At 51.9% G+C, this 26,662-nt stretch overlaps 1 protein-coding gene across 1 annotated transcript in view; it reads right to left on the minus strand.

Moving 5' to 3' along the window:
- Positions 1-5,332: 5,332 nt before the first annotated feature.
- Positions 5,333-26,662, minus strand: part of SLC25A37 (solute carrier family 25 member 37) — a gene marked incomplete at both ends in the record, with an annotated part of 43,479 nt that continues 22,149 nt past the window's right edge. Inside the window, 3 exons of the mRNA XM_080710490.1 lie at positions 5,333-5,853; positions 8,417-8,473; positions 10,461-10,689. Coding sequence (XP_080566616.1) covers positions 5,333-5,853; positions 8,417-8,473; positions 10,461-10,689 — 807 coding nt within the window. The remainder of the gene's footprint in view (positions 5,854-8,416; positions 8,474-10,460; positions 10,690-26,662) is intronic.

Genomic DNA, 26,662 nt, shown 5'->3' on the forward strand with positions numbered 1-26,662 from the left:
CTTGAAATGGGGTTATATTCTCTGATTATATCCCATCAAGGTCACCCCCTTTTTCTTCTTTTGTGGTACTAAGGATTGAACCCAGGGGCATTCTACCGTGGAGCTACACTCCCAGCCCTATTTTACTTTTTTTTTTTTTTTTTTGGTGGTACTAGGGGTGGAACCCAGAGGCTTTCTACCTCCGGGCTATACTCCCAGACCTATTTTTATATTTTATTTGGAAACAGGGTCTTGCTAAGTAGCTGAGAACCTGAGTAAGTAGCTGAGGCTGGCTTCGAACCTGTGCGATGCTCCTGTCTCAAGCTTCCCAAGTGTGGAGATTACACCACCACGCCCGCTTTACTTTTCTTTTTAAAGAGTCTAAATTGCAATAGACCTCACTAAGTTGCTGAGGCTGGCCAAGAACCTGCAATCCTGTCTCAGCCTCCCAAGTACTGGGATTACAGGTGTGCACTGTCACGCCCAGCAAAGGTCACTCTTATGGACCGAAACGGAGGTATTTCCTGTAGCTAAGCCACTAAAGGCCAGGACAACTCGAGACAGTAAGGAGACCTCGACCCCAGAGGAAAGAAAATGCCACGACTCATGGATTTCCCGGGGACGGAATGGAGTGTGGGTGCTCTGGACCGGCTCCTGGGCAGGAGGCGGCTGGGCAGCAACTGAGGGGCAGCTCTAGCCAGGGCCCCAGCTGAAGATGAACAGTATCTACCATCTTTCTCCCAGCCCACCTTTTGTGAATCTGGGGTACCAGGCAATAAGCACTGCGTTGGGTCCCAGCCATGGTTACGTGGTTGCTCTTAGAAACCAACTTTGAGTTGAAGGCGAATGCCTGTTTCTGTAGTGGAGATCTTCCCACTGCTGCAATTTTAAGCCGCCAGCGTGCATTGCCGAACACTAAGCTGGGAAGAGATGCATACGCCCTGGGCTAAGGAGCTGGCACAGGGGTAGCCCCAGCCACCACCGAGGGGCAAGGCAGTTGTCTCGTACAGCTTGGCCCAACAGGCACGATGCTACCGTTCAGCTTTCATGTCCGCCCTCCCTGCCATTGGGGGGGACAAGATGTGACTGTACGAAAAATCCAGATCTAGTCCTGTATTCTATTCGGCCCTAAGGCCTGCAAGGGTGGGGATTTACACTTCCCTGCCCCACAGCTGCAGCACGACGCTGGGCACAGGGGCGGCACTGCCCACTTACCGGCTGAGTTTCTAGGGTAGGGAGCAGAAGAATGAGTGGTTATGCACCAAACAAAGGCCAAAACAGGAAGCAAGAGCAAGCCACCAGCACGTACTGACCCCCAATCCTGCCCTCTCGCATCGCCTATCCCCAGTATCTGGACCCAACGGGGACTGAATCCAGGGGCATTCTCCCTCTAAGCTACACCCGAGTACTATTTTATTCTTTACTTTGAAACAAGGTCTCACTGTGTTATAGAAGCTGGTATCAAATCTGGGATCCTCCTATCACAGCCTCCCAATTATTGGGATTATAGGCTATGCTACCATCTGGCTGGTTTTTTATTTCCCCCTTTCCTTTTGTGGTGTTCCAGATTGAACCCGGAGGTGTTCTACCACTGAGTCACATCCCCAGCCCCATTTTAGTTTTGAAACAAGGTCTCACTAAGTTGCGGAGGGCCTTGCTAAGTTGCTGAGGCTGTCTGTGAACCTGCGATCCTGCTGACTCAGCCTCCCGAGTACTGGAATTACAGGAGTCCACCACTGCGCCTGGCCTCTGGCTTACTCTTGACCTGGTATCTTCCCTAAGGGCTGTAGTGGTCTTGCTGGGAGGTCATCTCTGGCTTCTCAAAGGGGTTCCCTGACTCCCACCTCCAGAAAGGTTATTGGTCACTCTCAGGGCCTTTCCCATGCGTGTGGGGAAAGAAATGGGCACGCCCATCACATTCCAAGCAACACATGTACCCTGCCACCCCTCCCCAGGACGGTGAGCCAAAGGAAGTGTCTCCGGGCACAGACACCTGGGTGCTGCTGGGTCGGTGGTCAGTGTCCAGTGTGGAGAGGGTGAACCCCATCCGGGCTGTCCATGCAGGTGCTTGGTGCACCAGATCCAGAAGGAGCGTCTCTTCTTGCTGCCCCCTCTCCTGTCGCTCCGGCGCTTCCCACCACAGAGCAAGACACTTCCAAGATCAATGCTTTATTTGCTCTAGCTCCTGTGTTACAACTGTAGCAGCATATCAGAAACACCCCACACGCGAATACACACTTCACCCCTTCTCCAGAGAGCGCGCGGCAACCGCCAGGCAGAAACGCCTTGGCAGCGGCCACTGGTGTAAGACATTACACCAGTGTCCTGCAGGTAGAAAGCAGCAGTACATTCGCATTTCACAGACATAATCGTCCTTAAATAAAAGTTAAATTAAACCTACTGGCAGAACGGCGAGTTGGAGATACGGCCTCTGGGCCATCGGGGGATGGAACTCAGAATAAGACATCAGCATTAAAGAGAAAAACAAGCCACAAGCATTAATAGTAAACAGCTACACTCAATCCAAGTCAAGAAAAAAATCATCCCAAATTGAGGATTTCTCCCATTTGAAAAACCATGTTTTATTCTAAAACTCCCACCTGCAAGTGGCTAAACCTCAAATCATAGTGTGAGGAGAGCTAATGCCCATGAAAACGAGAGAGAGACAGAGACAGAGAAAGACAGAGACAGAGAGACAGAGAGAGAGAGAGAGAGAGAGAGAGAGAGAGTGTGTGTTCAAGTAGGAGCGCTGTGCCATTGTGACACTGCTGTCATTCCAGAGATGCTGATGGCCAAGCAGCCGCCACGATGCCCTTAGGTGGGTCGCTGGGAGGGGGCGGCGTTCCTGCTTCCCACTTTGCAACATCAAATATCACTATCAGCTCATGGCTACAGCCTGCACAGGGCAATGACACCAACTTCCAAGCGAAGGGCAAGGTGGGGGTCCGTTCCATTCCCAAAGAATTAGTACACACATCACCTGTTTAGTGCTTCGAGACTTCCCCAAGTGTTTCCGTCCCGTCACACATCACTGGCTTGGCCTCCCTAGGACCTGGTGGGGTGGGCAAGACGGGGCGCAGGGCTGCTGGTCCACCTGTCATCTCAGGAAAGGAGGGCCAGGCTAAGGGCCCTGACTCCCAGCCCACAGAGACCTGAAGTCCGGTTCCTACCTTTCCATCCTGCATCCCTCCAGCCAAAGGGCCCCTCCCTGAAACCAAGGGTGTCTCCTGTAAAGACCACCAAGAAAATCCTATGGAAAAGGAACATTCCACAACATTCCACAGTGCATTTGTATCCAGTGGATGAAAATGAGTGGTGGGGATACATTTCGAAGGATTTGATGGACATTCCACTTCAGGATCTACAATTCGACTCCCCCTCTGTTTGCAGCACTGAGCACAATTTCACACGAACCCAAGAGAGGGTTGGAGAGATGTAAACACTTTTCAGCAGCGGCGGGAGCACAGGCACTGGCTTAGGGCACACGAACGAGACACCCAAGGTGGCTCCCTCCTCTCCTCCGTCTGAAAGAGGAAGGCTGTTCAATTACACAGCTTCTCTTAGCCACTGGAACAACACCAAAACCTACACCCAGAGGCCTTGTGCGCACGGTTCAGGAACGAGAGCTCTCCAAGAGCAACTGAGTTCTTCCTGCAGTCAAACCACCCAAAGGCCGGTCAGGTGTGCGATGGCTGTTGCCATGACGAGGGGCCAAGGCCGGGACTGCCAAGTTGAAAACAAGGGGCCAAGGCCGGGACTGCCAAGTTGAAAACACACGTGTTGTGTCATGGCGTTCCCGGCTCATTCAGAGACCAGCTCTGGGGAGGGCGCGGCAGAGGTAATGTCCATCCAGTTTTCCCTTGGACAGTGCGCAGGAAGCCCGCAGAGCGGTGGAGCTGGAGGAAACAGGCTTGTATTTTCTTGTGATGGCTGACTCCATTTCAGAAAACGAGGTGGCAGTGAGACCCGGTATTCCTGGGTGCGGCGGCGAGGTCAGGCTACGGAGCGGCTCTGGAGAGGTAGCCTCTGGCTGGGACAGTGGGGCCCCAGCTTGAGGGGGGCCCGGCTGTGCCGCTGTGCCATGGGAGGCGTGGCCGGGGAACTGAGGGTTGGGGGACGGAGGAAGGCCACAGGTAGGCCGACTGTGTTTTTTTTAAAAAAACCTCTAGACTACACAGGGCAATGTGGATTAGGAGGAGACTCAGCCAACACACACACACAGAGCAAGTTTAGTAAGTGCCTGAGAAATAAAGGCAAACACACAAGTCAGTCCTGGATAAAGGGAGGATTTGTCCCAGTGACCTGCTCAGCAAGTGGCCAAGGGTTGGCAAATCGAGGGCGTCTAAGTGCCAGGCAGGGAGGCAGAGCCACGTCACTCCCCAGGGAGGACACGTTCTCAACGGGTTAGGACTGGTCTCCCCCACCCCGAGATTCTCCTGGGCCCGCCACCATCGAGTGTGAGCCTCCCTGCACCCGGCCTGTGTGGACACAGCCGGGGAAAATGTGCCAGGGCCTGAACTTTTTAGTCCTGGAAGTTTTAGGAAAAGATAAAAAGTTTAAAAGGCACATGAAGGTGACTGAATTAAAAAAAAGGATAGCTGCAAGTAATATAGCATTACTTTGATCTTATTTTCAACGTACCTTTTCCCTTCCCCATCAAAAGAGAAATTTTAAATATAAACTTAATATTTATTATTTTTACATTCAAGTGAAACTTCCACCTGGGGGGGGTGCTGCACACAATTTCAGGCCGCGGTTGGCCATTTATGACTTTGGTGCCTGTTTACTTGGCCCAATGGAAGAATTCAGCCCTCTAATAGCTTTTAAAAACAGCTCGATCATGGCGGCTGTAATACTATTTATGGACACACACACACACACACACAAATTCAAAAACTTCTACGTAGAAAAATAAAGGATAAACATTATCCACCTATTTTAGACTGTGTAATGAAACTTTTATATACATAAAACTTTCTTCCTTTTTTAAGGGGTTCAGTCTGTGATCCCTCTTCCCTGCTTGTGTGACCTAAGGATCGAGGCTGCCACCCCTGGGGAGGGCAGGGAGCAGAAAAAGCTACATTCCTCTCAGGGTGAGCAGGAGAAAAGGCCGTTTCTCACTCCCCTTAAAAGTGTTCCCATCGGTCACCACCTGGGATGTCCAGCGGACAGCTCCCGGTGGGCGGCCAGTGTCCCAACCTCCCTTCTTCCTAAGGCATCGGGGAATGCCCAGGGCCCGTCAGCAGCGCCCTGCACAAAAAAGGCCCGGGTGTGAGCGCGAAGGGATGGAGGCAGGCAGGGGGGGCCCTTTGAGAACAAAAGATTCTGGAACCACTTCCCACAGCCTGTTCCTTTAGTATGGAGCCCGGTTTTCCAGCTGGCGCTTGGTGAGGAAATATTTGAAGAATTCGTAGACAGACCAGGAGATGGCGGTGGAGGGGATCTGGTAGATGACTCGTGCCTGGATGCCTTTGAAGTAGCCGGCCAGGCCGTTGAGCTGGTACACGGTCCGGAAGGCGTTGGCCATGCCCGACAGCCGGCCGCTGACGTTTGCCAGGGAGAGAGCCATGTTCTCCTGTGTGTTGAGAAGGGTCTTGCAGACGTCCAGTGGGGTGGTGGCGGCCGCGGCCAGGGCCCCGGCCAGCCCTCCTGAGATGATGTGTGATGGCGGGTTATACTCGCGGCGAGGGTTGACCTGCTCCTGCAGGAACTCGTAGGTGATAAAGTGAATGGACTGGAAGGGAATGTTCATGGTCAGCTGCGTGGTGTAACTCCGGTAGAAGGCCCCCAACCCCTCGGTCCTCCACACCGTCCGGATGCAGCTGAGGGCTGACCGGTGCTGAGAGTTGTACATCTGCATGCGCTGTTTCACCACTGTGTTGGGGTCGCAGGCCAGGCGGGCAGGCAGTGGGCAGAGGGTTGGTTTGGCCCCACCCCGGGTCGGAGTGAAATGGAAGCCAAGCCAATAAAAAGAAACAAGCATGTTAGACACACTGGTGACAGGGACGGAGGGGAGCGCGCACAGCCCCAGCCTGAGAGCCTTGGGGGGCAGCTTCCCCCAGGCGGTCCCCTGTTAACATTCCACCATCATCTCTAGGACCCAGTGCCAGGAAGGTGGCTATCTCCTTAAGTGTCTCCAAACAGGCAGCCACTTGGAGTTGGGTGAGCCGAACTGATCACCCGACCCTGGCTGTCCGCAACCTTCTGCATCTTCCACCAATCTGAAGCCTCCCTCCACCCCAAGCCCTCTGCTCTCCTCTATGGTCCCCAGCCCATCTGGTAGACGTGTGTACCAGCCGCGTGCAGTGGTGCATGCCTGTAACCCCAGTGTGCAGGAGGCTGAGACCGAAGGATTACAGGTTTGAGGCCAGCCTCGGCAACTTCGCAAGACTGTGTTTCAAAAGAGAAGATAAAAAGGGCTGGGGCGTAGCTCAGAGGTAGAATGCCCCTGAGTTCAATCCCCAGTACCCTCCTCTCAAAAAGCGTGTGCCTCGCTCGCTCTCTGGGTCAGTGTATATGATGGTGAGTTTACTTCTGTGTCATGGTGCACTTAGGATAACTCTAGAATTACATCTGCCCAAGCTCAACAACAACCTCCAGTGCAGACACTGGCTTTGTTAATACAAAAGTAACTAGCGGTGCACGGGACACGAGCAAATGGGGCTGTGCCCCTAGACCTGGGCTCTGACGTGCCTCGCACTGCCAAGTGAACTCCTATGAGGTGCTTCACTTTTACAGAAACAAGGACCTTAAGTCGACAGGAACAACAAGAGTAGGGCCTCATTTTTTTTTTTTTTCTCCTTTAAAAGAGACAGAATAAAACCCTTGCTGAGTTTACAGGGGCCAATTAACTGGGCACTAGCCAGGAGGCATAAGATACCGAGGTAGCCCTCTAAACCAACTGTGAGTCAAAAACATTCAAGACAAATGCATGTACAGAATTCCCAGTATAATGACTACGTGTAAAGCATTCACATTGTCTTATAAGTAATCTAAGGATGATTCGGAGTGTATGGGCAGGTGTGTGTAGGTTAGATGGACAGAGAGCACTCCAGCCATCCAGAGATTTGGGCACCCACAGGGGTCGGAGGGATAACTGTAATGTGTGTGTATCAATTGGGGTTTTTTGTTTCCCAGTGAAAGACTACTTCCCATCTACCTAAGAACGCTTCTCTCCTGGCCACTGAGCACTCTGTCTTGAACACATTCATTACGGGATAAGCCAGGAGAACAGGTGAATATACTTCAGGATCTCAGATCTCTTGCAAAAGGCAGAGTGTGTGAGCTACAGCAGAACACAGGCCATCTTTCTGAAAGTGAGCCGGGTGACTCAGTGCACAGGAGGAAGCCAGCCTCCAGGCGCTTAGTGCCTTCCTGCCCATCTACCTGCTCACCCCGGCATCAGGAGAGAAGGACCCCTCCCCACTTCCCGGTGTGCCCCTGCATGGCCCTGAAGGTGGAGAAAAGTCCCCTGTCTGCTAAGACATGATAAGCAGTCAAGAGCAGCTAAGAAATCTCAGTCTTAGAAGACAAAACACAGGCTTCCAACCCAAGCCTTATAAACTCTTCTCTCCAATTTTCCCTTTCAGCAAGGGACCATTTTCAGGTACAGGGATAGGAGAGAGATTTGTGTGTTACCTAAGGCCACCGCCAGGTAGAGAATGACCCAGACGAAGGCATGCCCAGTGCCGGTCCCCAACCCTCCTCACTATTCAGTTACCCACTGGTGGAGGACGCCAGGATGTATGGACATCCAACGGAACTCAGGCTGCACGGCCGAGGCTTGCTTTAGTACACTCACAAAAAAAAAAAAAAAAGACAGCCAAAGCAAAACGGCCACATGACTCGGAGTGGTGGATCCCCTGGGGTGCACGACGTGACTCGCTATTTGCCTGTACCTTCTATTTCCCATAATCATTTCAAGTTTTAAAAAAGCAAACTGGATGCAAGGCCAGATGACTGGCCCCCTAAATGTGCTTAGGGAGCTGAAAAAGGTTTACAAGGGCCAGCTATGTACACGTGTGTGCCTGTACATGTGCATACCCACATGCATGCACAGGCCTCAGAGCAGGGAAGTGTGTGCAAAAAAAAAAAAAGTCACCGCGAGCACTTGTTCCAACAGATACAGGGTCCCTCTTCCCAGGGATTCCACTTTGGTAAGCCTGGGGGGCAGGTCCCCAGAACACTGCCAACAGCTGGGGCTGGGGACCACACTTTGGTAGCTCTTGCTTAGCACCTTGGACAACAGGAAGACCGTAAGGCTTGGTGAAGCTCCCTTCCTTCCGCAAGCCTTCAATAATGTCGCAGAGTCCAGTTCTCAAGGCTCTGATGGTGCCAGAGTCCCGTGCCCACTCTCTGCCCCGCTGCTCATGCCTGCCTTTCTCCAACCCTCTCTGCACATCCCCTACTGACCCTCCCTGGAACCGTGAGACATTACCTTCTGCCGGGTTCATTACCGCATCATGCAGCAGGGTGGCCATACTCCCAGCTATCCCTGCAAAACAAACTCCGGAAAATTACATTCTGGCACCGGCTGTTCGGAGGAAATCCCTGGAATCCTAAAATCAGAGGAACCCTGGACTTAGCCTTCTAAGGAGCAGAATGTACTGGCAGCTCCACCCAGGTGAGCATCCATCCTTAGCGCCCTCAAGCACACACGGAAATGCCGACTGAAAGAGGTGCAGGTTGACAGAGGCTCGGCTACCCACGTGCCAATCCTGCCGAAACCTCCTTTTCTTTCTTGTAGTCAACCCTGGGCAAAGGCTGGACCTGCTAATGTTGGATGACACCCAGAAACCACGCTTCGTGGCTTTTTCCACATCTAGATTTTAATTCTCTCTCATCCCTTACTTTTGTCTACAGATTAGCCTCCTGTCCCCTTAAGCCAAAGCAATCAAAGGGGCTAATACTATGGATAGGGGAAAGAGTCAGAGGAGAAATCGTTAAGGAAAGCCCTTAGCTAAAATCCAGGCATTTTTGTGAAACTGATTCACAGAAGAAGAAATCAAGAGGATGGGCGTCTGGCAGATCCAGGTTAAGTTTGCAAAGTCATGAAGAGTCTGTCTGGCAGATGAACCACAGCACCCAAGGGTCTCCTCTGGCCTGGCTTTGAGAACAAGGAACCCCCAAAGCCGCCGCCTGGGACTCTACCCTCGGCATTGCATTTTCTCCATTGGTGACACTGCTGCCCACCAGTTAAAGTTACCCCTGGAAGGTAGGGGAGGCTGAGGGGCAGACAGCAGGCTAAGGCCTCAGAATGCACGGAATGCCCCCACCCTGCACTTGGAACTATTCCCCAAGGCGGTAAAAGGCAGCCACGGCCACACCACCACGCTGGAGGGACAGCGCTTGGCCGACCTGGGGGTAAACCCAGTTTTGTCAAACCTTCCTTCAAGGCACTAATCATTACATTAGGCAGCTTGGGCAAAAGGAGGCCCCCGAGGTCATGGACCAGAGCAGGGACGCGGCTCTGAGTGGCCATGCCAATAAATGCAGCTAAGGGCCATCTGCTTAAAAGTCAAAGAAAAGTCTATAAACCAGCCAGGTGCACACATTTCAAGGGCAAACTATGGGGAGGGATGCCTTTTGATTCTCTGAATAGAAAAGGGGGGAAAAGCAGCTATCACTGGCCACATCTACCTCTGTTGTTTCAAATAAATGCATTTTGTTAAAATAATATTTTATGTAGCTATTCTATACCCAAACAAACAAACACTGCTCTCCCACATGACAGGAGGAGAAGACCCTGGGCCGGGCTTTAGGAAAGAGCCGCCCCCCACGCACGACCCCACCCCGCCTCTCTCCCTCGGATCAACCATGCAAAACCATCTCAGCCCTCGCTCGCTCGCAGAGAGGTGCGACTCAGACACATGGAGGAGATGGGGGCAGGACCCCCGGGCCGCTCGAAGCTCAGAGTGGGAAAGGCCTTCCGCAGTGCGCAAGTCCCCTGTCAGCCATAAAACGTCTTGACCTTTTAAAGCTTAGTTAGATCTCGGCGTTGTAGAGACCTGCTGTAACCAGTTTTTAAATAGTCTCAAAGAAGCTGTCCAGATAACATTTTTTTTTGAATCCAGCATTCAAAAGTTTTGTTTCTATTTTTTGTTTTTGTTCCTATTTGTCTTTTGTTTCCCCCTAGGTCTGATCATTATTTCTGAATTAAAAAACAAAACAAAAAAAAAAGCAAAAATGGCCCACACAACAACCAGGAAAAGAAACATCTCTGCCACTGACTCCCCCACGCTTCAGACAGCGAAGGAGCGGGGTGGAGAAGGTGTATGTGCGCATGTGTGTGCACGCATGCGCGCCTGCGTGCGTGTACGTGTGCGCATGTCTGGGTGGGTGTGCGCGCGCGGCCCTAGAGTTCTTTTTCGGGAGCGAGCTGCTGAAGACGGAGGCTGCTGGGTCACAGGGAAGAAGGCCCCAGGGGGAGGAGCGTTGAAGAAGGCCACTTCCTAACTGCAGGCAAATGCTTTCAAAAATACCGTTGGCTAGGTGGCTGTTCCCTGGGTGGTTGAAAAGGTCATTTAAAGTCCTTTTTGTGTTTTCGTAGCAGGCAAAATACATGGCGTGGGCCGGCCCAGCCCCCATCATCATCACGTTGAGGCCTCGCAGGGGCCTCCAGAGGCCTTCTGTCCGCGCGATTTTCTTGAGAGCTCCGTAGATGCTCGTATACTGGGCTTTGGGATCTGGATTCAAACTCTGCATCCGTGTCTGCAAAGAGGGTGAGAAAACAAAATCGCAGGAGTTAATGAGTGTGCAGAAGGAAAGAGACAGGGCGGGGGGATATAGCTGGTGTTCAGTTTCATGGGACTTCTTTTTATTATTTTTCTTTTGGGTGTGTGTGTGTGTGTGTGTGTGTGTGTGTGTGTGTGTGTGTGTTACTAGGGATAGAACCCAGAGGCATTCTACCTCTGAGCTACACTCCCAGCCCTATTTTTTATTCTTTATTTGGAAACAGAGTCTCACTAAGTTGCAAAGGACCTCACTAAGTAGCCGAGGCTGTCTGTGAACCCAGATCCTCCTGTCTCAGCCTCCCAAATGCTGGGATTATAAGCGTGCACCACCACCGGGCTTCACGAGACTTCTAAAGTGTTACCCCCAGCCTCTCCCCAGCCTCAAGGCACAGGGACTTCACTGTGCCCAAAGGAGAAGGGGACAAGAGGTGAGAGGAGTGGGGTTTGGAGTAGAAGATCCCACGGAGCCCAGCCGCTGGCAAGCTGTGTGGCTCCGGATGAATGGCCCTGGGTACCTTCAATTAAGAACAGCCAGGCATGGTGGCGTACGTCTATAGCTGGAATACTTGGGGAGCTAAGGCAAGAGGACTGAAGTTTAGAGGCTATTCTCAGCAACTTAGTGAGTCCTTGTTTTAAAATAATAAATAAGCCGGGCGTGATGGCGCACGCTTGTAATCCCAGCATTTGGGAGGCTGAGACAGGAGGATTGCAGTTCGCGGACAGCCTCAGCTACTTAGTGAGGCCCTTTGCAACTCAGAGAGACTCTGTTTCAAAATAAAAAATATAAAATAGGGCTGAGAGTGTATGTAGTTTGGAGGTAGAATGCCCCTGGGTTCCATGCCCAATACCACAATAAATAATAATAATAATAATAATAATAATAATAATAATAATACTGTAAGAAATAAAAAGGGCTGGGGGTATAGCCTGCAAGTTGAACATTCCTGGGTTCAATCCCCAGTGCCAACAAAAAACAAAACAAAATAAACAAGTTTGTTGCAAGCAGCAATGAAATAATGCAGGTGAAAACCCTTTCTAAACTTGGGGGTCCTGGATCACGGGCCCAGGTATTCCTTTACCTCTGCAGGGCAATGCTTACAGGACCCCTGTGTACCAAAATGCTCAAGTCCGTCTTATAAAATGACGTATTTACGCATACCTCACACGCTCCTCCTGTATAATTGTTACCGCTAGATCATTTATGAAACCCAACAAAATAAATGCTATGTAAATAGTTGTCGTATGTATTATTTATGGAACACTAATGAGAAGTCCATCTGTCCAGGCCCAGTACGGATGTGTTTTTTCTCCCTGAGTATTTTCGCCATACCGCTGACCACGCCTGCTGTCATGCAGAGCCCGCCCGGTGCGAGGACGCTGCAGCGTTCTCAATATCTGAGCCCTCCGTGCTCACCCTCCCTGCAAAGGTCCCCAGGTTCTCTGGGCCTGGGCCACCTGGCCACTCTAAGGACTCCTCGGGTTTCATTTTGACACAATGACACTGAAATGCAAAAGGCCTGTTCTTGCTTTCTTCCTCTGCACAGTCCCGTGGCCTGAGGCTGCCCCCTGCCTCGGCTTCCCATCTCTGGGGCCAGGTGTGAGCGGAGCCTGCGCTGGGGGGAGGGCTAGCTTCCCCTTTCAACCCGGCTGGGCCCTGCCCCTGTCCCCAGATACTGGATCAAACATCAGACTAGCTGAGAACTTTAAGTGTGACAATGTGCACCTGCTTCTGTCTCTGTTAGTAATAGAAAGAGCTCATCCAGGTGCTACAAGGAGGGTCTCTCCTTATAAACCTGCTCGCTGGACCACTGGCATCACACCAAGCTTTACCAGCGAAATCGGGGAATGATTCAGCCCCTCCATCCCCCTTCTAAATTAGGCAAGAACAAGCTGGGCCTAGTGGCACATGCTTGTAATCCCAGCATTCAGGAGGCGGAGACAGGAGGATCGCAGTCGCAGAGGGCAAAAATAGAGCAAGGGGTGTAGCTAGGGGTATAGCTCAGAGGTAGAATGCCCCTGGGTTCCATCCCCAGTACCATACACACGTACACACACGCACAAAAAAAAAGACTAAAAAATAGGGCTGAGGGTATAGCTCGAAGGTAGAATGCCCCTAGGTTCCATCCCCAGTAATGCAAAATAAATAAATAAATAAAATAAAATAGGCACCGACACGACTGACCACGATGCAGAACCCTTGTAGGAGAAAGGAAAGGACACGTGGGTATCTCTGCACTTCGGCGACCTCTCCGTCCTAGGGTACTCAAAGGCAGTGTGTGCAGGACAGAGGCCCGAACACGGTCAGCGCGGAGCGGGGCTCGGTCGGGCCCGCTGGGCCGCAGTGGCCGCGCTCTGCCCAGAGCCTCGCTTGGCCTCACAGCGTCTCCCAGTTTCCACCTGCCTGTGCGGAGCACCCACTCCGGGCTGGCACTCAGGCACAGAGGAAAAGACCAGGAAAACAGCCAGAAAATGTACAGTAAGAGGAGAACAGCACAGGCCACCCAGGGAACCGGAAAAAAAGCAGAGAAAAGAGCCCAGGATTCAGCAAGCCCGCACTCGCCTCTGAAGAGGGGACAAAGGCATCTTCATTGGGTAAGAAACGAGGCAGAAGCTGGGCTTAGTGGTGCACGTCTGTGATCCCAGGACTCTGAAGGCTGAGACCGGAGGATCACAGGTTCAAGGCCCGCCTCAGCAACTTAGGTAAACTTTTTACAAAAGACGCTTTTTATAAAATACTTTTTACAAAAAGACCTGGTTCTGGTAAAAAAAAAAAATCCTTTTAAAAATAAAAATTCCTAATAAAAATTAAAAGGCTGGGGATGTCACTTGGAGGTAGAATGCCCCTGGGTTCATCCCCAGTATCAAAACACAAACACAAAATGAGACAGAAGCAGCCAGAGAGAAGATCATCAGTTTAGTCTGGGTTTGTTTCTTTGTATTTTTTTTTTTGCCATGAGGTGACTATCTAGAAAATGTGGAAATGAGGTGTGGTGTTTTATATCTACCCTGTGAACCTTTTCTCTTTCAAAAGGTCAGGGAGAAGGGGAGAAGAACTCATGTGTCCATCGAGGAACAAAGGGTTACATAAAATGTGGTCTAACCATTCAGTGGATTGTTATGCAGTGAGGAAGGTATTCTGCCGCATGCTACAATACAGGGGAACGTGAAGACACTGCTGAATGAAGTCAGCCAGTCACGAAAAACTAAACCCCACCTGATTCCACGGGCGCCTGGAGCGCTAGGACTCCCGGAGACCACGCAGGGTGGGCGCCTGCGGTGGGGGAGGGCTTAGTGGAGAGCCGGCGTTTATGGCTACACGCTTGGGGTTCTGCAAGGTAAAGAGTTCTGTGGATAGATGGTCACAACGGTTAAATAACAACAGAAATGTATTTAACATCACTGAACTGTGTACCTACAAGTGGTTAAGACCTGGTCATCCCGGTACCTGGGGAGGCTGAGACAGGAAGGAGGGTGGCAGGTCCAAAGCCAGCCTTGGCAATGTTGCGAGGATCTCAGAAACCTAGTGAGACCCTGTTTCCAAATAAAGAAATAAAATAATCAGGCTGGGGAAATAGCTTGGAGGTAGAATGACTGTGGGTTAAAAACAAAACAAAACAAAAACAAAAAGGTTACAACAGCAAATTTATTTTACTACTTTTTTTTTTTTTTGCAGTACTGGGGATGGAACTCAGGGGCACTCTACCTCCGAGCTACACTACCCCAGCCCTAATTTTTTACTCTTTATTTGGAAGCAGGGTCTCACTGAGTTGCGGAGGGCCTCACTAAGTAGCTGAGGCTGTCCTCGATCCACGGTCCTCCTGTCTCAGCCTCCCAAATGCTGGGATGACAAGCGTACACCACCACGCCCAGCTCTACTACAATTTTTTAAAATAAAAAAAAGGAGCGAGGATAAAGGGAAGGAAAAGTAAATCAGGTTGTGCAGAGAGGAGGCGACTTTATCAACAATGACAGCAACACACACACACACACACACACACACACACACACACACACACGAGAAAGAATTCCATAAATCACTTTTCCTGTCTGGGTTTCAGTTCCTGCTCAAGACCAAGCCTCTCCCTGTTTCCTAAAATCGCCTGCCTTCCCCCTCTGCGCTGTGACCACTCACAGGGCACATCAGCATACGGAAGGCTCTGGGAAGCGCTTCAGGAAAGAAACCTGTCCAACTAGGTTCCACAAGCCACTTCCTAAGTGTTCCTCTTTGGCAACGCAGGCCATTTTTAATAATCGGTTACGCTTTGCCGGACTCACTTGTGAAAACGCAGCCGCAGCCAACAGCCGGCTGATCTGAGTGCCAGGGACGCCCAGGCGTCAGCCGACCCTCTGAGCCCCAGAGGACGGGCAGTAGGGGGCAGGCTGGAGACGGAGGCCATAGCAGCGGCTCCTGGAGCAGCCTAGGCCCGGCCAGCATGTCCTCTGGGGGCTCCGTGCCTACCTGCATAATTGGGTCCACTGTCAAAGGGGCAGGAGGGGAAGTATGTCTGCCAGTCCAGAAATCAGGAGACCTGGGCTCTGGCTTGGCTCTGCCACTCTTTGTGGGGCCTCTGCACATGTTCTCCCGGGTCCCAGAACCTCGGCTTCACAGGAGGGCTTGGGGCAGTGACCCAAACTCTGTACCTGTGCTGAATCATAGCCATAGACTCCTAGCAAGGCTAGAATGGTGGGCAGGGGCAGCTCTTACTCAGATTCTCCCCCAAGATGACGACACAGGCGAGGCAGGGCCTGGTCTCTCACTGAGGGGAAGAGGGGGGCGGGTGTGTGTGTATGTGGAAAATGTTCTTCTGTCCCAGGTGAGACAAAGAGAGGATCATATAACAGGGCAGCGAGGGCCCTGGAGAGAAGAGCGAGCATGGCGCGGTGCAGTCCCTGCCCTTTAAGATGGGAACCTGGGCCGGGCGTGGTGGTGCAGGCTTGTAATCCCAGCATTTGGGAGGCTGAGACAGGAGGATCGTGGTTCGAGGACAGCCTCAGCTACTTAGTGAGGCCCTTTGCAACTCAGTGAGACCCTGTTTCAAAATAAAGAATAAAAAATAGAGCTGGAGTGTAGCTTGGAGATAGAATGTCCCATCTCCAGTACTAAAAACAAAACAAAACAAAACAAAAAGATGGGAACCTGGGATCTCATGAAGGAGAGTAACTTGCCCAAGACCCCGCGGAGGTGGAGCCTGGGTCGGCGCAGGCAGTCCCAGATCTCCCTGAGGATCTTACAGGAGTGCACTGCCCAGTCCAGGCCTCACAGCCTCCTGCAGGACCGGAAATCAAAAAACTCCCCGTGTACAAAGTACACATGGCACTTTTTGGATCAGAAGATAATGCAAACTCTACTCACTTGGAGCCATGTATAATGAGGTTGCCGGGCAGAGAAGGGATGGCTTGGGCTCCCCAGGGAATCCCCTGGGGGAGCCAGTGCTGAGCTCCAGGCTGCCCGCCAATCTCTCTGTCCCAGGCCTCTTCCCAAAGAAAGGCGCCCGGAAGCACCAGCCAACTGCCAGGCGGCGGGAGCCTCTGCCCCGGGGTCGGCTTTGGAATCTGAAATCAAGCTGCCAAGTTGAATTCGGCCCTGTCTGCCAACTGCTCCCAAACACACTGACATTTACTAAATCCAACCTCGGTACAGTGCCCAAGGCCAGCTCTGGCTGCCAGCTCCCAGTCCTACCCTGAATCCCCCCACCCCTCGCCAGGGCAGCTGGTGACGCCGCTCTGCAGACCCGAGGCCAGCTCCCTCAGCAGCCACCCACGACAGAGGACGGGGCCAGGGAGCTCAGAGAACTCGTTCCAAAGAGCCACTGCCCTGCGATGCGCGCAACGCACCCCCGGGGCCAAAGGAAGCAGCTCTGCAGCCTGGCTTGGAGGAAAGGATTGCCTTTGGAGCAAAGCCACGAACCTCACCCGGGCAGTGGGAGGAAGCCCTGTCCCCCACCTTCCAGAATCCTCAGGAGGCCCCGCTGCAAATGCAGAAGCCCAAGCCACATCGCAGTGAACTCCCTGCCCTCCAAAACCCACCAGTGTCCCTGACTCAGAACCTGCCTCCTCATTAAGCTCCTTCACAGAGGACGGACTCTTAATAGGGCTTTCGGTGGTCACGCCCTGGTCCTTTGAAATCGCGTGTAAAAGCTCACCAGGATGAAGCATGAGGACGCCTCCAGCATCGCGCCCCACGCCCACCAGCCCAGAGCGAGGCCAAGCAAGAGCCCCAGAACCAGCACATCTAAGCTGAGTCAGGAGGTCGTATTCCAAATCGCAGGGTTTTATACCTTCCTGCATTAGGTACATCCACACGTATATGTAAAGATATGCATTTCAATAACCCCTCCCCAACACCACTAAGTAAATAAATAAATAAATAAATAAATAAATAAATAAATATGTACATCTAAGCCGGGCATGGAGGCACATTGCTTGTAATCCCGGTATTTGAGAGTCTGAGACAGGAGGAGCACAGGTTCAAGACCAGCCTTGGCAACTTAGCAAGATCCTGTCTCAACATAAAATAAAATCAGGCTGGGGGTATGGCTCCAAGGTAGAATGTTCCTAGGTTTAATCCCTAGCACTACACACACACACACACACACACACACACACACACACACCCCATATATATATATATATATATATATATATATATATATATATATTCATGCATATGCAAATGTATGCATATTTATATGTCTATATTTAAATATATGCATATCCATATATGTCTACATTTAAGTATATGCAATGTGTGGTTTTAACTATATATACATGCATATGTATGCTTATTTTATTTTATTTTGGTGGTACTGGGGATGTACCTCCGGGCTACACTCCCAGACCTATTTTATATTTTTTATTTGGAAACAGGGTCTCTTAAGCCAGCGAGGCTGACTTCGAACCTGCGCAATCCTCCTGTCTCCGCCTCCCAAGCGCGGGGATTACAAGCGTGCGCCACCACGCCCGGCCATCTGCATGTTTAAGTATATGTGTATTAGCCAGGCGTGGTGGCGCACACTTGAATTGGCAGCATTTGGGAAGCTGGGACAGGAGGATCATGGTTTGCGGACAGCCTCAGCTACTAAGTGAGGCCCTCCACAACGTATTCAGACCCTGTTTCAAAAATATAGAATTAAAATTTGGGCTGGGATGTAGCTCGGAGGTAGAATGCCCCTGGGTTCAACCTCCAATACTGAAAAAAAAAAAAAAATGTGTGTGTGTTAAATACACATCCATGTGTCTACTTGATCAAAAGGAAAATGAGCTCCTCTTGGATTGTAGAGACCAGCAAGACACAATGAAGTCCCAAAGCAGCCGCTGCCCCCCCTAGAAAAAGGGGTGGACCACATCCCACGGTGGCGTGGTACCAGGGAGTTCCTGGCACATTCCTTCTGAAAACAGCTCCCCACGTGGCTCTGAAAAGGCCCGACTGACCACCAGCACCTTGCAGCAAGCTCAAGGGCCGGCTCAGCAGAAAATCGGCCGGGCGGTCTGCTGAGACATGGCCAGCTGAGGCCAGCCAGACCAGGTCTGCGTCCCATGCCTCAGCTCCCCTATGGAGACGCCACCCTTCCCTGAGCACGCAGGCCGCCCTGGTGTCGGGGGACAAATGGGAGGAAGTGGCTTCAGACACGGGACCAACCACAAAGGTTCTCTTGCCCTTTCACCCCCACACAGGGGTCCCAATGTTTGGAAGGCTCAGTCGTCACCTCTCTGTCCTGCCTTCCTGGCCGCCTGCCTGTCCCTGCAGTGTGGGGCAGGGACTGCAAGGCACTTGTCATTCAAATTCCCCAGACAGATTCCTGAACCATTCTGCGGTCTGTAGGGGGCACTGCTGTTTCTGGGGATGAAAGGACTAAGTGAAGAGCTTCTATCACGTGTTAATAGAAAATACCAATTCCCCCATGATGATGTGGACCAAGCACAAGCACCTCTTGATCCCAGGAAGAAGTCCCCACAGCTTCTGCTTGTTGTCAACACAGGCCACGGTGTGTGTGTGTGTGTATGGTGTAAAGATTCAGAGTCTGCATCATATCCAAGGGGAAGGTGGCCAGAGAAGGGGTCCCTTTTGCTGCACCTCGAGAGGGAAGATGTACCAACCCCTAAGAAAGTGAAAGCCAGCCGGGCGTGGGGGCGCACGCCTGTAATCACAGTACCTGGTAGGCTGAGGATTGCAGGTTCAAGGTCAGCCAGAGCAACTCAGTGAGACTCTATTTAAATGAAAAAATAAATAAGTAAAAGGGGCTGGGGTTGTAGCTCAAAGGTAGAAGACCTCTGGACCAAAAAGAAAAAGAAAAAGAAACAAAGTCATCACTACAGTCCCTTCTTTTTCTTAAATACTTTTATTTCCCCCAGTACTGGGGATGGTACCCAGGGGCATTCTACTTCCAAGCTACACTCCCAGCCCAATTTTTGTTCATTATTTTTAAACAAGGTCTCCCTCAGAGCTGAGGCTGTCCTCAACCGCAATTCTCCTGTCTCAGCCTCCCAAATGCTGGGATTACAAGCGTGTACCAGCACGCCCTGCTTTCTTAAATACTTTCATCAGTGCATTAAGTCATATCATAATGTACTTCATGATAGTGCAGTCCCTTCAATACTATGGGATTTTTTGGGCCACCTTACTTTGGGGAGGGGGAGCCAGGCATGGAAAGGAAGACAGCTATTCTGGGTCCAGGGCATGCAAACATGCAGGGGCCCTGGGCATCGAGAGCCTCGTGGCGGGGGCACGGTGGGCAAGGGAGCACACACAAGCATGCCTGAAGCATCCGATGGCCCATAAATGTCTGCTGGAAGAAAGGCAGGTTGGGGCTGGACAACGGGAGGTGGGAGGCCCTGAATTCCTTGCTGAGGAGTCTGGAATTTACAGTCAGGTGTTTTCCATGGCTTTGTACCACACACAGGATGGGACAGAAGCTCCAAAGTGCCACAGTCAGCAAAACGGATGGGCGGCCCCCTCACAGCTGGGAGAAGGTGGCAGGCCCACACAACTGCAGCCCTTCCTGCTGGGCCCCAGGACAGGCTGGCCACTCTCTCCAAGGCTCACACACCACCTAGGTTTCCCTGTCCACCCAGGGCAGCGGCTCACAGCCAGGCCTGTGGCTAGAAGGACGCCATCCCCCATTCCAGACCCAGGAGCCCGGCCTGGCCTTCTCTAGAAAATCCTACAGCAGAGGCAGGGAGGAGGAAAGAATCCATGCCCAGCCCACGCCCTGCACACCAAGACGCCCTCAGATCATCCCAAGGATTAACTCATCTCTGCCCTACAGGTGGGGCAAGTTCCTGGGAGTCCAGGTAACAGGGCTGGGATTCCATGGGTGCAACTGGCGCCATTAATAGGAGAGAAAAGGAAAGTGGGCACCAGGCGGGAGGGAAGCCAGAGTGGGGGCCACTCCTTCCCACCTGCCCAGTACTGGGAACAGGAACATCGGGCTGGGTTGCAGGTTCTAGTCCCGCATCCACAACAACAGACCGTGGCCTCGGGCAAACCAGCTTGCTTCTCTGGGCCCTGGGTGTCTCCATTTACCAAATAATAATAAAAGCGATAAGAGTATCAGCTAGCTATCCTCATTTTACAAATGGGGAGACCGAGGCACAGGGTTGCCAAACAACCTGACTTACCCCCACAGGCACAAAGCACAGACGCAGGGCAGAAGCAGGGCGATCTGGCCCTGGGCTCCTGCTTCCGGCCACGGGGCAGCCTGGCCTCTCGCGAAGGCGTGGACGCTGAGAGGCCACAGGTGCACTCTAACTTCCCTTCTGTCTCCACATGTTCTGTGTCTATGAACACGCTGGGTCACACACAGGCCACCTCCTACGTGTGTGACCCTGGGGGAGGAGAGCAGCCCTGAGCCAAGGTCAACTAAGTCCTCACTTGGCAATGTGCATGCTGGGGGGTAGGAGGGCATCTACGCCAGGCATGCACAAAGCGTGCTTGCGGGCCAGTTCAGGAGCTCACGCCCAGAGATCACTCGGCTCCACTCGGTCCCACAGCCCTAGCCGTGAGCTTGGAACGGGACCGGGCAATAGTTGTGGTTCAATACAACCCCATCTGTCTCCTAAAATAGAGCCTGATCCATTCCCCTGCGGAGGTTCATGGGTCATGGACAGGCGGGGTGTCTTGACAGATGAAAACTTGGTATTGTTTTAGAATACCACCTCCCGGGTACAACAGGAGCTGTTGGTTTGGGTCACAGTTCTGCAGTCTGAGAGGCCCAGGAGTGTGGCACCATGTCTGGCAAGGGCCTCTGAGCTGCACTATAGCCTAATACAAGGCGGGAGGCCAAGCAAGCTCATGCAAGTCCGAGAAAATGAAGACAAACGAGACCTCTTATCAGGAACCCACTCGGTGATAACCAACCCGCTCCCACCATGAGGGCACTAACCCCCTGTGATCTAATCACCTCTTGAAGGCCCTGCCTCCCAACGCTGTTGCCAGGGCAATTAAACAGCGTGAGTTCTGGAGCAACAGCGGCGTTCAGAGGCAAAGACTGAACGCTGATGGTCAGCCGCTTCCAAGAAGGAGTTTAACTCGTAGCTAGGCGAGTGGACTACGCCAGGCCTCCCACTGACTCAGCCGGCCCGGGGATGTCACTGGCCTATAAACGCCCCGCTTACAAGTAGGGACAAGACGTCCCGGCCAATTGCAGAAAGGCCTGCCTCACCCTCTCGAGTGTTTTAATTTCTTGGCATGTAGGAAGTAGCACCGCCTAAGCCTCAACAACGGAGAACAAACGTAATAGGAGGGTCCAGGCTGGGCGCTGCAGAAGCACATCCACCCGCCCAGAGCAGGTGACCCCCTTGTGCAGGGAGAGAGAAGAACCCAGGCGGGGAGCATGTGCAGAGAACACGGGACAGTGCCAGGAGCCCGGTGTCGTGTGTGACGTGGTGAGGCTCTCCAGCTCTCACTTGACCTACCTAGAGTTCTGCCCCCAGGAGTGTCCCTCTTTGTTTTGCTACCGAGAGAATACTAACATGACTGGCCCGGGCTCCCACAGCAGCATTGCCCCTCGGAAAAGCCTCTAACCAGACTTTGCTAAAAGTCTCTGCTGCAGACTCATCAAACCTAGTTCAGCCACCCACACAGGGATTAGAGATGGCCTCTGACCATGAGGACCTTAGATGTTCTGGTCGGGGAGAGCAGACTGACAGGGGTCCACAGGGATGGGGTGGGGTGGGGTGAACAGGGGTCACTGGAGACCTTGCACATCAGAAAGGCAGCTTCGGTTCAGGGCCCTGCGCACGTGCCTGGCACAGAGGACTTGAGGGGCCGCCTCTGAAATTCATCCTCGACTCGACACCTACACAGTGGCTGTCAACTGCAGGCCACACCCCAAGACAGAGATCTGAGGACACAAGGACTGTCCCCGGCCTCAACCACCTTGCAATCAAAGCCTGTTCTACTACTTTTGAGCTGTATGAACTCGGGTAAGTTACTTAACCTCTCTGAACTTCGGTTCTCTCATCTGTAGAAACTCCTAAGCTCAGAAGTTTATTATTTATTTATTTATTTATTTATTTATTTATTTATTTATTTATGGGGGAACTGGAGATTAAACACAGAAGCATTCCACCTCTGAGATATAACCCCAGCCCTATTTCTTTCTTCTTTCTTTCTTTCTTTCTTTCTTTCTTTCTTTCTTTTTGCAGTACTGGGGATGGAACCCAGGGGCATTTGACCTCCGAGCTACACCCCCCAGCCCTATTTTTTATTCTTTATTTTGAAACAGGGTCTCACTGAGTTGGAAAGGGCCTCACTAAGCAGCTGAGGCTGTCCGCAAACCTCGATCCTCCTGTCTCGGACTCCCAAATGCTGGGATTACAAGAGTGTGCCACCACGCCCAGCCCTATATCTTATTTTGAAACAGGGTCTCACTAAGTTGTATAGGGCCTCACTAAGTTGCTGGGGCTGGTCGTGAACCTGTGATCCTCCTGTCTCAGCCTCTCAAGTAGTAGGATTACAGGTGGGCACCACCGCACCCAGCTCATGTTTCTTGAGATGAACAAATAGGAAAACTTAAATGCCATCAACTACCTAGCACAGTACAGTAAGTGCTCGGTATATATTAATCTTACTGTAATTATTTTTGGAAAGGTCCCAGTGTTCTGGGGGGGGGGGAGCAAGGGACACTCCCTCTGTTCATACAAATGGCCCAGGCTCTCATCAAGAACTGCCACAAGAGCTGGGCGTGGTGGTGCACACTTGTAATCCCAGCATTTGGGAGGCTAAGACAGGAGGACTGTGGTTTGCAGACAACCTCAGCTATTTAGTGAGGCCCTTTGCAATTCAAAGAGACCCTGTTTCAAAATAAAGAGTAAAAAAATGGAGCTGGGGGTGTAGCTCGGAGGTACAATGCCCCGGGGGTTACAACCCCAGGACCACAAAAAAAAAAAGAAAAAAAGAAAAGAGTTGCCCCAAGGTCAGGCTTGGCCTGGCTTGAAGGAGTGGGTATTTTCCTTTGCTTGCTAATAAAGCGCTGTCTGGCACAAAGGGTTTCACTGCAGGCTTGAACAGAATCTATTAGATGCCAGAAAAGGACAGAGTCCTAGAGGGCAGCTACCAGCCACAGGGCCCGGGTTGGGGGACTCCAGGCCACAGCATGAATTTCGCAGGAATGAAACCTTACCCTGATCCCCTCTGACCAACAAAGCTCAACAAGCAAGGTGGCCTTTTGGTTTCTGATGAGTACAGATCCTGGGAGGCCTGGGCCAGGATCAGACCTGCCTGGAAAGTCCAGCTGTGGGGCTGCTGCCCTTCATCATCCTCCTCCTCCTCCTCCTCCTCCTCCTCCTCCTCCTCCTCCTCCTCCTCCTCCTCCAGCTGTTTCCTTATCAGTACCAGGGCTCACCACGGCACCTAACTTCTAAAGGCCCTAGCATGGGATGGGCAGACAGCTGCCTTTTGCTTTTATTTCTGCTATTTTAGGATAAGTAGCACATTCGTAGAAAGAGGCCACTGTTGCTAATTCCTTCCTCACTGCGTAGGGGGAAGACGCTCAGTCCACCCTGGGGGAGCAAAGCTACCGCTCACTGCCACTAGGAGGCGCCATCACACCCACCCCAGCAGGCCTTCCATCCTGTGGTCCCACTTTCCAGAGGGAAACCAGGGCCCAAAAGAGCCCCACAACCACCCCGAGGTGAATGGACCCTCCTCCATTCACCTTTCTTGGCTCCTTCCCATTTCTTCTGTTTTTGTTTTTTGCCGCTCCCTCGGATTGGCTCACCATTTCCAGATGAATGGGGAGGCCTGCTCAATTAATCCTCATTATATAAGAGGGAAACTTGGATAGTTAACCATGGGGTGGTGGGGGATGGATGGCTAGTATCAGTTTACACAGGCCCAAACAGTCCCAAACAAAAGTGCTCACTCACGTGGCTCCCTGCTCCTGGCTCTGGGCCTGGGGCCTTGTTGGGGACCTCTGACAGGTGCTACCGTCAGGCCCTGCTCCAGCTGGTGTAGCCAAGGCCCTGGGCAGGGCTCAGGGCTTCAGCCCTCTGGACTGTGGGGAAACAGGCCTGAGGGCAGTGGCCGGAGGAGGACCAAGGTCGGCTTCAGGTCTGGGTACAGGGGAGCCCTCACCTATTGAACACAGTGGTCCTGGAGGCCTTAAGCCCAGGTGGGGGTGGGGCGCAGGCTCTTTGGTCCCCCGGATTCTGGAGGAATCCACCACAGGTGTTTATGCGGAGCACTGGACTACCAATCAGGACAGATGCTCCAACATGTGCACTTAAACTCCATGGGCATCAAGAAAACAGAGGAGGCCTGTTCTGAGAGTCGAGGACCTAAATTCCTGTCCAGCTCTGTCGCCACCTCCCTCAGGGATTCTGTGCAATCGGTTCAGCTCCCTGGACACCAACCTCCATGTGAGTTGGAGGAATCCGCACCAGCACATGAGCCCCACAGGGAGGGCTATTTCTTGTGTTTTGGTCACCAAATAAAGTATAAAATAGGTCTGGGGCCGGGCGTGGTGGCGCACGCTTAATCCCAGCATTCGGGAGGCTGAGACCTGGAGGATGGCGGTTCGCGGACAGCCTCAGCTACTTAGTAAGGCCTCTGCAACTCAATGAGACCCGGTTTCAAAATAAAGAATAAAAAATAAGGCAGGGGGTGTAGCTCAGAGGTCAAATGCCCCTGAGTTCCATCCCCAGACCCGCAAAAAAAAAAAAAAAAAGAAAAACAAATGTGCATGTATGTGGGTGCATTTGGGAGCAGTGTAAGTCTACATCACTATGCAGCAGGCCTACTCAACGCTTAAAAATACCTGTATTAAAAAACAGACACTCCATGAGCAACTGGACGGCCCATGCGCCGTTGGTGGGGATGTGAAGCAACGTGGCTGCTATGGAAACCGGTTCGGTGATTCACAAAGAGTAAGAGTCACCATCAGATCCAGCAACCCCATCTGTGGGTAGACATCCGAAAGAACCAATAGTGTGTCCCGAAGAGAGAGCTGTATCCTCATGTTCACAGGATGGTACCTAAGAACCACGAGGTGGAAGGGACTCCAGTGGCCATCAGCGACCGGATAAATAAAACCCGGTCTATCCGAACAACAGAACACCACCCGGCCTTAAAAAGCACAGACACTCCGACGTACACCCATGACGCTGACCAACTCTGAAAACACAAGCACAAGGCTAAGGGAAACATTCCAGTCACCAAAGCACAAACACTGTGTGAGCCCAGTTACAGAAGGTACCTAAATAGAGTAAGCAAGCTCTTTCTTGTTTTTTTTTTTCCCCTAGAACAGGGGTGTTCTACCTCTGAACCACACCCCCAACCCTTTTATTTATTTATTTATTTATTTATTTATTTATTTTTGCAGTGCTGGGCATTCTATCTCCAAACTACAGCCCCAGCTCAGTTGTTTATTCTTTATTTTGAAACAGGGTCTCACTGAATTGCAAAGGGCCTCACTAAGTAGCTGAGGCTGGCCACGAACCTGCGATCCTCCTGTCTCGGCCTCCCAAGTACGTGGATTACCAGTGTGCGCTGCCATGCCTGGCTTTAGAGGAGTCAAATTTTAAGAGACAAAAAAAAAAAAAAAAAAAAAAATGCAGAATAGGGGAATGCCTGGGGGAGGAAGAAATGGGGACTTGTTATTTAAGGGACAGAATTTTTGTCTTGAAAGATGAAGAGACTTCTGTGGCTGGTTATGTAACAATGGAAGAGAACTTCACACTACTGAACTGTACTTTTAAGGCAAAATAGCAACTTTTACACAGGTTTGGCCGCAATTAAACAGAAATCCGAAGTCTAATTAATAGCCTGACCAGATACATTTCAGGGTCTGAAATCCTAACACAACAAAATAATTCCCTGAGGTTTCCTCTAATGCCTACCTGGGAGAGCAGAGGGGGCTTTTGTCTGGTTTGAGTAATGGCTGCCAGGGTTCTCAAACGCACCGTGTAATTCAACTGGATACAGCAACAGCCCTGGCCCCAGAGCCTAGTGTGGAAGGAAGCTTCAGGAAGGTCAGCCCGCGGTTCTCCCAGGCAGAAGGCGACACTTTAACGGAAGATAAACTGCTCAGGACACAGAGCTTGCGCCTCTTCCTTCCCACGTGCTGACACGGGCCGGACGCTTCTCTCTCCAATACATGCTGCGGCTCCTTGTTCCCCTGAAAGACTGCAGGAACCGTCCCGGCTGCTCAGGCAGGGGGAGCCAGTGAAAACCAGCCCTACGTCTGCATCTTGGGCTCTGAGACGCTGCCCTTGGCAACCCAGCGTGCCTTGGCGCCAGCTCACCTGGAATCCGCTCTGGACAGGTCAGAACCCCAGAGGCGGCTCCCAGTCGGGCGTGGTCCTGCCAGCTGCTACAAGACCAGTTTGCACACCGTCCAGGGAAGCCACGCCTTCTAGAACATGCCCCAGAGTTAGCCTATTATGCACCGAAAAAGGATCTTTGGAAGCGGGCTCCGTTGCCAACTTTCTCTCCCTCATTGTGTGTCTGA

This window comes from Muscardinus avellanarius (genome assembly GCF_963383645.1).
Source record: "Muscardinus avellanarius genome assembly, chromosome: 14".
NCBI classification, from domain to species: Eukaryota; Metazoa; Chordata; class Mammalia; order Rodentia; family Gliridae; genus Muscardinus; species Muscardinus avellanarius.